This window comes from Crinia signifera, chromosome 2 (assembly GCF_055691185.1).
Source record: "Crinia signifera chromosome 2, ASM5569118v1, whole genome shotgun sequence".
NCBI classification, from domain to species: domain Eukaryota; kingdom Metazoa; phylum Chordata; class Amphibia; order Anura; family Myobatrachidae; genus Crinia; species Crinia signifera.
In genome coordinates this window covers 52,287,628-52,302,087 of record NC_139218.1, presented here as the reverse complement: position 1 = coordinate 52,302,087, position 14,460 = coordinate 52,287,628, and the positions used below count along the sequence as shown (strand labels likewise).

Genomic DNA, 14,460 nt, shown 5'->3' with positions numbered 1-14,460 from the left:
CCAATCTGACAATCGATTTGTAGATGTATGGCTGGCTTTACACTATTGTGGTTGAAGTTTTAAGCTGGTCATACATCTACAGATCGATTGTCAGATTGGGCTGGTTGGAACATAATCCTGGTAATGGATGAGAGCAAATGACAGTTGACCATTTGCTTTGAAATGCTGGAAAACTGCCAAAAACTGTCATTCAGATATTACCAGGTTTTTGTTCCAACCAGTCCAATCAATCTGTAGATGTATGGTCACCTTAACATTTGTTACTAGTACTAAAGGTTTGAATTTATTTTACAAAGTTGTAGATTTGTGCATAATTGCAATGTTACATCCTGCAGATGTTACTTGCACTTTACCGGTCAGTGCGGGTGTATCAACGCACTAATTGCTGACACTTGTAGCATACAGTGTTGCAATGACTCAGTGATGTAATAGTTCCTAGTAAATTTAATCTGCATTCCTATGAATATTTATTTAGCTCACAAAACAATTGACTACAGTGTGAGTGTATGTGATACGTGCACTTTAGTGTTATGTGCCTACACAGGAAGCGATTTCAGGGCATTTTCTAAGCGATCTGACTAGATTGCTTAGAAATTGACCCTACGTCACTCCGTGTGTAGGGGTCATAGTGATAGCGATGTGCAATCCCCCTGATCTTCGATATCACCTAACTAGATACATCTAGTTAGATCGCTGGTCAGGGCCAGTGTTCTCACGGGAGAACACTGGCTCCTGACAGAAGGCGCTGTGAAGCTCTGTGTGCTGAGTGGTCTGAGCAATCTAGCATCGATCAGAAAAATCTCCCCGTGTGTAGGCCCCATTAGACTAGGGGCAGTATTCAATGAAAATATTCTCCGTGCACGGCGAGCATTTTTTTTTGCTCGCCGTGCACTCTCCGTGTTCCGGAGGGCTCGCTGCCACTCCTGCTCCCCCTATTCAACGTGTTAAAGACTCGCCGCCACTCGCGGCGAGTCTTAACCCCTGCAGCGGACGAGCGTCCGCGGCAGGGAGCTGTCAGGGAGCCGGGGGACGTAGCAGCCAGGAGAGATTAAAGTCTCTCTTGGCTGCTGCAGGGGATATGGGGAGGGGAGCAGGGCTCCCCTGGACCCAGGCAGCACAGGCTGCCCCCCCTATAGCCAGCGGGGGACCCAGTATTCACTGTACCCGAACGTGCATCGGGTGCAGTGAATATATGAATATCTAATGAGCGGCTCGAGCGCTCCGGCCCCCTGCTGGCTGCACTGTGTAAAAAAAAAAAAAAAAAAAATGTAAAAAAATATTTTTTTTTAAATTAAATATATATTCATGTGCTATAGGCACATGAATAAAAATAACATGGCCCTTCACAGAAAAAAAACCCTGATTTTTTGACACCAAAATTAAAAAAAACACCCTTTTAGTTTAAAAGTTCACATTCCTGCTCTCCATCAAAAGATGGAGAATTTCTACACGGAGAAAGACGGCGAGAATCACTTAGAAAGACGGAGAATATTTCACATTGAATAGGGTGGCTCGCCTTTGGAGAAAAAAAACCTCTCTCCACCGCGTGAAAAGCACAAACTCTCCAGAAATCACAGCGAATTTTTCTCATTGAATACTGCCCTAGGAGGCATTCATTCTGGAATAGGGCAAAAACATGCCTTTTGTACCCGTACTCACCATAGCCTGATGTTGGCGACAGTCTTTCTGTCTTAGGAAGCAGTGGCGGACTTTCCAAATTTGTGGTCCCAGAAACGCTGTCGTTGTTTGGGGAACATAAGACAGGACTGAGGAATATTGCAGGGGGAGGGGAAGGAAATCCGAGAGCACTTCGTGTGGAGGATGAAGGAATGGGCGGAACAACAGGTACAGTGATGCCAGGAAAAGACATGCTATCTGACCGACCGCCTGTCTGAGGAGAAATGCAGACAATGCTCATTAACATTTATTGATGTTAATACAACACCATGGGTGAGATTTAATAGGATGAGAGATTCAAAAAGTGAAAGATTTTGTGAGAAATCGCGAGTTTTTTTTAAAGCGGCAATCATTTACACTACACGACCAGTCTGATTTTGCAGTGTAAATGATTGCCGCTTTAAAAAACTGGAGATTTCTCACAAAATCTCTCACTTTCTGAATCTCTCATCCTATTAAATCTCACCCCATATATTTTTTCACTTTTCAATGGTAATCAGGCATAACCTCTATTAAAGTATCCAATAAATGTAGACCCCCAGTAAGTGTACCGCTTGTATCACCATGCCACGTGTCCGTGTGGATGGTAAAATATGAAAAGAAAAAAAAAAAAAACTGGAATAACTTATATCGACCTTCTCACTTGTCGACTTTTCTGCGTTGGCCTTTTTAGTTTCAACCCTTTGTCATAATCGACCTTGTTCTTGTGGTGTCAACCTGTTGTCTGTTGACCTACACATTGTCTGTCAACCACCCGGATGCCAAGCTACAGCTGCTAGGGCATGTGGGCAGGCAGTTCTTAGTGCTGAGTTACACCTTCCTACAATTAGGATTACCCAGTCACAGGGCTTACCGTTGTATTGTGCCCTTTCGGCTCAACAGACGGCATCTGCGCTGACGAGTCTGTCTTACCTGATGGAAAAAAATACAATATTATCAGAACAGGCACAAACAAGGTGATTTCTTGGTACAATGTCCCCGTCATAAATAATTGGTTATGGTATAAAGTGTCAACAAACAGTGTCTATGTCGACAGTCAATTGGTCGACATGAACAAGGTTGACACAAACAATAGGTCGGCGGAAAATGGTCGACAGGAATAAAAAAAAAAAAATTGGGTGGCAATTTCTACATATCTTCACTTGGACTCCAAATTAGTGTACCGATTCCTTGCCATGCTCCGCTCCAAACACTATACCACACGGATGGTCAAGTATGAAAAGTTATTTTAAAAAATCCTGTAAATCATAAGTTGTGTCACCCATGTGACCATGTCAACCTTTTGACTAGTGTGCGACCATCAATGATTTTGCGTGGGTGGGGTTCGTTTGGCCGGGCATTGTTTACCTGATCACCTGGCTACGACATATGCAGCAGAGTTGACAGGTCTGAATCAGACCCTTAATGCAGTCACACTGCGCCCAGCCAAGCGATTGCTTAAGTAGCCAAACTTACTATCAGAGTGCACCTGTACCAGACTGCTGATCTGTCCAAATCAGAATGTCCGTAAACCACGCCCTCTGAGCACCTGGCTTACATGTTGTTGCATATACAATAGTTGTGTAGATTTGGGCATGAAGCAGACACAGGGCCATAAGCAATAAGCTTCAAAAGTGATAAAATGGAGAGTGATAAACAGCCGGCCAATCAGCTCCTACCTGCCATGTCACAGACTGTGTTTGAAAAATGTCAGGCAGGAGCCGATTGGTTGGTTGTTTATCACACTCCACTTTATCACTTTTGAAACTTAGGGCCTTATTCTAGTTCACTCTTTCTGACAAAATCCTTCTTATGCTGTCCATACACGCTGCGATACGTGCGTGCGTTCCGTGATTAACAAGCACGGATCACATTGCATTGCCTGTGCATGCATTGTGCATGCAATGCGATGCAATGTGATGCAAACAAAGTACAAAAAGTATGTGCAAGCACATACTTTTTGTACTGTGCGATGACGTGCAAAGCACAGAACGCACAGCCCGCATCGCAGCGTGTATGGGCTGCTTTAGATGGACAAAAGGTACTTGTATTATCTGGGCGCCCGATTTTTTCATTGCATGCCACTACTTAAGGCATGCAATGCGATGCAATGCGATTTTTCATTGTAAAGACCCGATTTTTAATTGTATAGTCAGCCATGGGTGATTTCATACCCCCACTATCCAACTACACATGGAGTAGATTTTATATAGTGTGGCGAGCGCAGCGAGCCACCGAGCCCGAAGCGTGGCGAGCGCAGCGAGCCCCATGAGGGGACGTGGATTACTTTACATGTATTCTGCGTCCCCTCGCCACGCTTCGGGCTCGCCACACTATATAAAATCAACTCCATGCGTAGTTGGATAGTGGGGGTATGAAATCACCCATGGGTGACTATACAATTAAAAATCTGGTCTTTACAATGAAAAATCACATTGCATTGCATTGCATGCCTTAAGTAGTGCAATGTGATACAATGAAAAAATCGGGCGCCCAGATATTACACAAGTACCGGACAAAACCATGTGCACTGCAGGGGGGGGGGGAGATGTAAAATGTGCAGAGAGAATTAGATTTCGTTGAGTTATTTTGTTTCTGTTCAGGGTAAATTCTGGCTGCTTTATTTTTACACTGCAATACAGATCTCACTTTGAAGTAAAACCCCACCCAAATCTAATTATATCTGCAAAAGTAACATCTGCCCCACCTGCAGTGCACATGGTTTTGTCCATCTAAGAAGGATTTTGTCAGAAAGAGTGAACTAGAATAAGGCCCATAGTGCATCTCGCCCACAGTGTTAAAATATAAAATAGCAAGATCCATCTGCAAAACAGAGCTACATGCAACCTTACATCAGTCCCTCTGTGTCAAATCTGACCCACATATACAAACGCTCAGTAAGTGGATGTGTACACATGGTGTGATTTGGTCTCTGAGCGATTTTGGCTTAAACTTGCAATATCTCTCAGCAATATATTGCTCAGTGTACCGTTTACATCAGAGACCAGCGATTTTTGCTGAAAATTGCAAGCTATTCTTTTTCATTCAGTCTGTACCTCATTTTCACTAGAAATCACTGGTCACTGGTACAAAGTACATTGTGTACCAGTGACCAGCAATTTTTAGCGATAATCGGAGGTGCATGCTCCTGCGACCATGAAGGGCTGGCAGTGGGAGCACGCTCCCGGTGATTTATCTCCCACAGCACATGAAATTACTGGCAATATGGTCGCTCAGCGACCATATTGCCAGCGATATGTGCTTAAATCGCCCCCGTGTGTACACAGCTAAAAAAAGATCCGATAAAGTCATACAAACTGGATTTTCCATCCAGCCATTTGCATTTCAATCTATATGATGGGATAGGACGGTTGCCCAAAAATGCATACATGCTATGATCCTGGCATTTTTTGTTTCAAATAGTGTGATGATTATGGTGTAATTAGAAAATTAACATAAAGATGAGGCCATGATTACTACCAATTAATGGCCTTGAATTGCAAAATGCGTCAGTTTAAGTATTGTAGGCTGTAAACTCCACTGGGGCATTGGCAATAGAATATTTAGTATAAAGTGCTTTCTAATGTGTGGTTACAGAACTACTGTAGGTGTTTGATAGTTGTAGTGATATATTTTTGCCAGCATTTTAATCCTTTGGGTGCCAAGTGAATTTGTAAAAATAGGTTTGAAAATTGCCAAAAAAACATTTTTATTCATCATAATGACCGCTAATGTTTTACCTTATATAGGAAATATAACCTTTTTTTACACAACAATAAGTATTTGTATTTATAAAACAAATGTGAGCAACACTGGCATTTTTAGCAGGTATTTTGACCATCTCTCACAGAGATGTTGGCACTCAAAGTTTTAATTATTTTTATGCAGACCAGGTGGTTTTGTTGTTATTACCTCTCTCACCCCCACATCATACATGCCCACAAGACAAATACCCAATTTGATCAACAAATTCAAGGGGTAAAGTTACAAAATATTCTAAAAATGAAGAGGTGATGTTGCCCATAGCAACCAATCAGATTCTGTCTTTCATTTTCTAGGACGCAATATAGAAACGATAGACATTGGGCGGTATTCAATGAGAATACCTGCGAGGTGCAGCGAATCCTTTTTAGGATTCGCTGCACATTCGCCACGTTCCGGAGCCGGCGGGCTCCGGTATTCAACGTGTCAGGGGCTCGCTGCCCCTGACTGGTGAATATGAGCTCCTGCGGCGAATGCAGCCGGGAGCCTGAGGACGGTGGCAGGCAGAGAGATGGAAGTCTCTCTGCCTGCCCCAGAACGTTTGTGGGGGGGAGGTGGGCTCCCCGGGTGCCAGGCAGCACAGGCTGCCCCCCCGGGGGTGCCAGCAGGGGACCGTATATTCACTATACCCGATCGTAACGATCGGGTGCAGTGAATATATGAATATGTAATGAGCGGCTCGGCTCCGGCGCCCCCTGCTGGCTGCTGTGTAAAAAAAAAAAAATTTTTTTTAAATTAAATATATATTCATGTGCTTACAGCACATGAATAAAAATAGCATGCCCCTCCTCAGAATAAAATTCCTGATTTTTTGACACCAAATGTAAAAAACAAAACACTTTATTTTAAAAGTTCACATTCCACTTCTCCATAAAAAGATAGCGATTGCTACTCTGTGAATCATGGCAAAAAAAAACTTCAAATGTATTCGCCATGTGGTCATTGAATAGGGTGATTCACCGTTTTTGTCAAAAATTCGCCAAACAGCACAAATTCGCCATAAAAACATGGCGAATCAGCCTCATTGGATTGGGCCTAATTCAGACCTGATCGCTAGACTTCTAATTATTGGAGCCCAGCTATCAGGTAGGCGCTGCACCGCCAGAGTGAAATCCCGCCACATGCAAATCTGAATATTGCTTAGTGCGGCTTGCAAAAATGAGCTGGATCGACTATTTGCAGCAAGTCCATACTCAAGCCGCTCCCCATCGAATGATTTTTCCACTGTGTTCCGTAGGTATGTAGCTCAAGGCTTACTTGGCGGCTGCTATGGAAGCAGTCAGATCGGGGCCGGAGCCGAAATCACACACCTTCCCTTTAAATGACTGCGTTTTCCCTGACACTCCCAGAAAACGGCCAGTTACCACCTATAAAATGCCGTCTTTCTGTCAATCCACTTGCTTAGGCCAACAATTAAAAGAGTATCAGGATCTTATCACAGGAAGGCCTCACGTATGCGTACTATGGGCCATACATATGCGCAGTCTATCGATAATCACCCGGTCTGCAAATTTGCGCCCACATCAGATCTGCATCAGGTCCATAATCTGAAGGGTTGCTATGGAAATCACCTCCTTTAAGATTTTGTATCTTTAGTAAATTGAATCCCCTTACCCCTTTCACACCGCACAAATAACCTGTGTCCGACCCATAGTTTTGCCGGGTTGACCCGAGTCTCTGTGCAATGTGAAAGCACCATTTTGAAAAACCTGGGTCCAGTAACCCGGCAATCCGACCCAGGTTAAAAGAAGGGTTTTACCCGGGTCGGAGCAAGGTTGCTTGCCCCCGCATGATGCACCCCGCCCACCGGGTGACATCAGCGACCCGGCAACAAACTGCTGGGTAGCCCTCAGGACGGACTAGTGTCCGAATCTTGGGTGCGACCCTGCATTTGCGATCTGAAAGGTGTATGTGTGTTTAAGGACAACCTTTCGATTTTTACTAGTCCAGGGTTGGTTGCAATTTCACTTATTTCTGTATGCTTATCATTACCTGAAACGCATGGCTGAATGACACAGGGGGCCGGCCTCGATGTTTCCTCTGCAGAAGACCTTCGGAGTTTGTTGACTGAATTTCGTACATGTGGTTTGGGCATTGGAAAAACATGGGACGTATCAATATGTGTTGAAGGTTCTGCGTATAAGGGGTAAACATCTGCATGGATGGAAAGAGGTGCGGAATGATTTAGGATAGTGCTATCTGTAGTCACAGAGGTATAGTGGTGTTTGGGGCAGGTTACTGGTGGAAACATGTCCTGATCCTCTACTACAAGGTTAGAAGAGATACAATGTATGGACAGAGAACCAGCAGAAGGGAAACCGTCCCCCGTGTATCTATTACTAGGTTCAGGGTAGTGGGACAGTGGTTTGGTGTCTGTGCTGGATGGCATACACGGCACTGCGGCTGTGCCATAGGCAGAAGAGAATCCGGAACTTGGAAAGCAGGAATCTGACCGGGAGACATAAGTGCCGTGGGGCTGGCAAAAAAAAAAGAAAAAAAAGAAGTAAATAACTATAACTCAACACAAATACAACTTAAACATTATGTTATTATCGTCAAATGGAAAAAATATATGCAGAAAAGTCAAAGAGGGAATGAGAAGTGAGTAGAGGAAGGACGGAGAGAAACGTTTCAATTAGTATAAGAGGAAGTGGAAGGGTTAATATAGAAAGAAAAAGGCACCAAGCTCAAAACAAAAAAATAAATGCAAAACACTATAATAGAAGCAAAGGAAGTAAAAGTAGACGCATAAAAATATCAGTATATGTGCCAACCTGTGGGACTCGGTGGCAGGCAATAGCAGATTGTGGGTGGCTGGTAGTTCCCTCGCTAAAGGTGGAGTAACAATGGGATTCTTGGAAAGAAAGAGGAGGCTGCTGGGAGAGAAGAGGCCGGGGACCACTAAAAAAATCTATGAAAGAGAAAACACAAGTAGATAAATGGAAGATGAATTTGCATGCGACACTTAATATTAATACAGTATATACTCATTTATCCACCAAGGATCACGGCTACATGGTCTTCTTCAAACACTCTGATGATGCACCACACTATGGGCCAGATATAAAAAATTGATAAAATGTAGAGTTATAAACCACCAGCCAATCAGGGACATGCAGTCAGGGGAGGCAGTGCCTCCCCTGTCATTAATTATTGACATAACAACATAATACAAAGAAAATACTTCTGACACATATAATGTGTCATAAGGGTATACTTTGTATTATTCTAATCATTTTTACCCCATACTTTTTTTTATTAGCCCCCAGCTGTCACTGTAAAAGGTCCAGGAACAGTGGGCGCCACCAAGCTGCGGGCTGTAAAAGCTCATTAAAAGAGCTGTATAAGAGGCACCTATAGAAGTGTCTCAGTGACAGGGACATGCTTTCTGCCTATATGAAAGCATGCCCCTGTCAATGAGGCAGATGTGACTGGGCATCAGATCCTCTCACTTTGGGGAAGCGGATAGTGTTGATCTGCCGGATCAGCTGCATGGTCTGCCGCAGCACCATTTCTGGGTCACAGCACACCACTGCAACCAATCAGCCCCTAACTGCCATGACACAGGCTGGGAGCTTGGTTTGAGGTTTATCTCTCTCTCCATTTTATCACTTTTCAAGGCTTATTACTGTACATATCGCCTTATGAATCACCATCTAGTGATTTAGCAGATATGGGAATGCAGAAAGCTCTTTAAGATTTCATATTGGGCCCAATTTCGATGTGCTTGAAGTTGCTGTCACTGCTGCTTCACTCCCCCTAAATGGCAATTAAACTTGCCAATGCCGGCAGTGATGAACAAAGGCTTAGTACATCTGGCCCATAGTCACTGAGTGTGTCTTCCTAGAGCAGTCCAACCTGTGGCTCTCCAGATGTTGTGAAACTACAATTCCCAGCATGCCTTGCCACAGTTTTAACACTACCTTATAGCAATCCTGTGGCAAGGCATGATGGGATTTGTAGTTTCACAACATCTGGAGAGCCACTGGTTGGGCCAGGCCTACTAGAGTCACTGTGACGAGTTCTGCTAAACTACCTACTAAGGAAGGTATTGCCAAATGTGAGGTAGTCCACGAGCCGGCTGTACTGGAAGGCCTGGGTTGAGGAGGACATGTCCATGATGATCCATTCTCTCTAATCCCATCTAAGGGGTCACTTCGGGATGGTGGACTGGGATAACTAGGTGCTCCAACAAGTCATTGGAAAACTCTATAGGGGAGATGTACCAAGCCTTGGAGAGTGATACAAGATGAATGGTTGCTAGTAGATGAAGGGGAGATGTTGCCCCAAGCAGTCTGAAATGATAGTTCGAAGCTAATTGGGGCAACTTTTTCACGTTATCACTCACCAAGGCTTGATAAATCTCCCCCTTTGCCCCCAAAATCACAAATTCCATGGAATTTTATCACTCTCCACTTTATCACTCACCAAGGTTTGATACATCTTCCCCAGAATGTATTCTTTGAAAGAAATAATGAGGCTGATGCAGAGTTAAATGTCAGTTTTGCACATGGCTGTTGTGTGGTTAGCACATGACCCAGAGCCGACTGTACACATCTGCAGGTGATCCATAGTTCTAAGTAACTCAGTGACAACTCCTACTGTAGGGGTGCAACTGGGTGACAATGGGGCTTTTATACTTAGAAAAAGTTAGGTAAGGCAGATTGAGGGTTTGTAAATGCAAATGCTGGTTATGCAAAGTGATAACGATACTGGCCATCTCGGCACTCGCATTCCAAGCTGCATCAATCCTAATGTGTGAGTGTTGACTTCATAATGGGGAAAGTAAATCTCCCCCAGCAATGACATTGCCACACTATACAGGTGTGCAAACCTTAGCTGTAGCAATAAGTGGTAGCGCTCTCCTTTAAATCCCAATCCTGTGAATTAATAACAGTAAAAAAGGGACATTTTCAAAATAAGAACACTGCGGGGCTGGAGGCAGAGAGACAGAGGGTGCTGGAGCTGAAGAGACAGAAGGGGGCTGAAGAGACCCTGTAGGGCTGCAGCTAAAGAAACAGTAGGAGGCTGGAGAGACACTGCAGGGCTTGAGCTGTAGAGACAGAAGGGGGCTGGACAAACACTGATGGGCTGGAGAGACAGGAAGAGGTTGGAGGGGCATTTCAGGGCTGGAGGTGAGGAGACAGTAGGGGGCTGGAGAAACAGTAGGGAGCTGGAAAGACACTGTGGGACTGGTGCTGGAGAGACAGGGAAATAGAGAGACACTGTAGGGCAAGAACTGGAAAGAAAGAACTGGTCTAAAGAGACACTGCAAGGCTGGAGCTGAAGAGACAGAATGGACTGGAGAGACACTATGGGACTGGAGTTGTGGAGAAAGAAAGGGGCTGGAGAGACACAGTGGAGCGGGAGCTGTAGAGACAGAAGGAGGCTGGAGAGACACTGTGGAGTGGAAGCTGTAGAGACAGAAGGGGGCTGGAAAGACACAGTGGGGCGGGAGCTGTAGAGACAGAAGGAGGCTGGAGAGACACTGTGAGGTGGGACCAGTACAGACAGAAGAGGGCTAGAGAGACATTGTGGAGTGGAAGCTGTAGAGACAGAAGGGGCCTGGAAAGACACTGTGGGACGGTAGCTGTAAAGACAGAACGGGGCTGGAGAAACACAAGGGGTCCGATTATGCAGAGCTTCTGGTCACCGCTACGGGGTGGCCCTGCAACTATGCTTCTCCATGCATCAGGGCAGCTGCTGCTAATATTTTTTAATATAGCAATAATAGCATAAATTGGTAGTTGTTGTGCCTATGGACTGCCTGACCCTTAAATCTGGCACATATCCATTTTCATATATTACTAAGAAAAAAGAAAAAGGTGAACTGTCCTCAAGGTAGTAATGCCTACAGTCCATATTGTAATAAAAATCATTACAGAATTAATTAAATGAGACTCTTTATCGGCCCCTGAATGAAGTCCCCTATATCACATTTCTCACCTTATGTATATACTGTACAGGCCGGAGAGAACTCCAAAGGACAAGGAAAGGAGCTTATTTGGGATTGTTGGTAAATAGAGTCTGATGCAAGTTGTGTGATTGTTGTGAAATGAGATCCTTCCTGCTCAGCGTGCTTGTGTTTACGGTCTAGGGGAAGGAAGACTCATGGCAAAGTGGAACCTGACCACATCACATGTGAGAGTGCACCCGCCACTGCCAAAATTAGCCATTAAAGGGCCACTCACACTGTCTAGACATCATGTGCCTTGTGCAGGACAAAAACACGAAGGGTTTAGCCAATGAACTTTTAACTTTATTTGTAAACTGTAGCTATACACCAACCACACATCACACACACTGCTCATTAATAGTATCCGTTAAAAGAATTTCAAAGGACGTGGATAGGTTGAACTTGATGGACTAACGTCTTTTTACAGCCTTAATTACTATGTTACTATGTAAAACATTTCCAGTTTCATCTCAGTTCAGATCTCCCTTTATTTATAGGGGAGCTTGACGTGCGATTATTAATAAATGGTGTCTAGTAACAGTAGCTCAAACACCCTTCCTCTGCGTTATCCAGGGTAACTTTGTAGTAAATCAGAACTGGGCGAAACAGCCTGTGTAAGAAGAGCTGATTGGATCATATCGCCTCTGCGTCACATGACCGCAGGAGAATAATTACATGGATAACACAACTATAAAATACCTTATTTTCATGTAACAATTCAATTACATGGAATACACAGCCTACTTCAGCAGATCACTTACTTTATGATAGAGCTGACTGTACTGTAAAACACGTACATGGATCGCTGGGCGTGGATTATTAGATAGACAGTCTAGAGGTCGACACCAATAGGTGTCAACCTATTGAATGCAAAAAAAAAAAATCGACAAGGTCAAAAGGTACACATAAAAATAAAGGTAGTCACATGAAAAAGTTAACATAAATGATCTAATTTTTGGGTGACAATGTCAACACCTGTCGACGTGGACCCACAATTAGTGTACCGCATACCCTTGCATGGCTCACTTCGCTTGCCATGCTTCAGGGCCTGGTGCCTCGCTCCGCTGGCACTTCACTTGGCACACTTTACCGTTCATGATTGTAGTCTACGTGGATAGAGAAGTGTGTAAAAGTGCACAAATGAAAAAAATTGTGAAAAACTCATAGTAATCTTTTCATGTGTCTATCTTTTTTTATGTCAACCTTTTGGTGTCCTCCTATTGACTGTCTATCTAGACCAGTGTTTTTCAACCTCTGTGCCGTGGCACACTAGTGTGCCTTGAGGTGTTCTGAAGTGTGCCCCCAGATCTAGAGATGCCCAAACCAGTTTACAGCCACCACCAGTTCAACTGTTATTTACTGGTCTCTTCTTTCCATGTAATGGGCCAATGTACTTTATTTTTGTTACCTGTTGGGACCAGTGTGATTGTTTTTTATATGGGGGCCAATATTTTTGTTTTTTTTCCATATGGGGATCTCATAGTGTGCCTTGGCAATTTAAAATTTTTACTTATTGTGCCGCAAGGTAAAAAGGTTGAAAATCACTGATCACTGTAGATCTTTCAACCGAAAACCAGGATCTCGTTATTAAGACCCACACCTCTATCATGGCAAAATGCAGAGATTTAAGGGAATCATCAACGATATCCGCTGTTATCTGTACATGCAGGATCCTGATGATGGAGGCTATCACTAGCCATAACCGCTCAGCATGGCCCCCCGCTTACCCCCCACCCCCCTTTTCTCATAGCAACCAATCAGTATTGAGGTAATATTTATCAAGGGCAAAAAAAAATGGTAGGTTTAAGCTGATAGGTTGCTACGGGCACATACTGTATACCCCATGGATTTACACAGTTGACTATAATCATGCCACTTGCACAGACTGCATACCAAACAGCACACTTAAATAAAGAAAGAACATTTCACAGATTGTGCAATTCCGCTTATTAGTATGTCCTCTGACTAGAAAGGTCGCCGGGTAACTGGCAGGTCATGCCGTGCTTACTGTGGGTCATTAAGCTACATAGGGAGGATGTGGGTTAGTCACAGGGTAAGGTGGAGCAGTTTCCGAAAGAGGGAAATCTAAATGAACCCACAGGAACTAGCCACAGGGCTTGCTGCCAGAGACAAGACAACACTATGTGATGCTGCCTTACCCGGACAGACAAGTCACGGCTGTGCTGTTGTTGCTATATAACATCTAGCATCAATTTTGCTGGAGTTTGGCTTCTCTGATACACAGCCTTGTAGGTCTGCAGGAATGGGGTATAGCGCTCATTAGTCTGGCATTGGAATCCCGACTGCCGGAACTCAGGCAGCAGGCCAGCGCAATGAAGCCCCTTGTGGGCTAGGTGACTCGCTGTTCGAGCCACCTATTCTATTCTCCCTCTGTGGGGGTCATGGACAAGGGAGAATAGCCCCTGTAAGTCGGATTCCGACTGTCAGGGTTTTAACAGTCGGAATTCTGACATCGGTGTAATGTCGGAATCCAGACCGTCGGGAGGTTACCCGATACCCGGTCTGCAGTGGGTAACGTATTAACATGTTTCTTATGTAAGGACTTTTACCGTCCCTTTCTAGTATGGGTGTTCTAGGTATTTTCAACAAATTACGTGTTCAGAAAAATAAGTTACTGCTTGGGCCAGCTTGGATCTTCAATATAAAAGGAAGCCATCCAGAATATGTACTCACACCAGAGTTTGCTACCAGAGTCTGCAGCTAGCCCCCTGGCTAAATCGTAGGATTTTATCCATGGCCGTTCCCTTGAGGATGAGGGGGTCTACAAATGACAGCAATATTTACCCAGATTCTCAAATGTAAATCTGACCAGAATAAGATGTACTCAGTCATTTCTAGGTTGTCCATTACACATTATGCGACACACTGTAATGCCCCTTACAGAATATGCTACACACCATACTACCCTTACACAAAATTCAACACAACGCAAGGCCCCATACACATTATGCGACACACCGCAATGCCCCTTACACAAAATGTGACACACCGCAATACCCTTAAACAATATGCAACACATCGTAATACCCTTACATATTATGCAACACATCGTAATACCCTTACAC

At 44.1% G+C, this 14,460-nt stretch overlaps 1 protein-coding gene across 2 annotated transcripts in view; it reads right to left on the bottom strand.

Annotated features, from left to right (window-relative positions):
* Positions 1-14,460, bottom strand: part of MLXIPL (MLX interacting protein like) — a 120,547-nt gene that overhangs the window by 21,662 nt on the left and 84,425 nt on the right. For both annotated transcript variants that reach the window (XR_014470293.1, XM_083172079.1), the window contains exons 8-11: positions 8,193-8,329; positions 7,411-7,894; positions 2,531-2,589; positions 1,660-1,891 (exon numbers count right to left, since the gene is read on the bottom strand). Coding sequence is in view for 1 of the 2 variants with exons in the window: in XM_083172079.1 (XP_083028205.1) it covers positions 1,660-1,891; positions 2,531-2,589; positions 7,411-7,894; positions 8,193-8,329 (912 nt within the window). In the remaining variant the exon portion in view is untranslated. The remainder of the gene's footprint in view (positions 1-1,659; positions 1,892-2,530; positions 2,590-7,410; positions 7,895-8,192; positions 8,330-14,460) is intronic.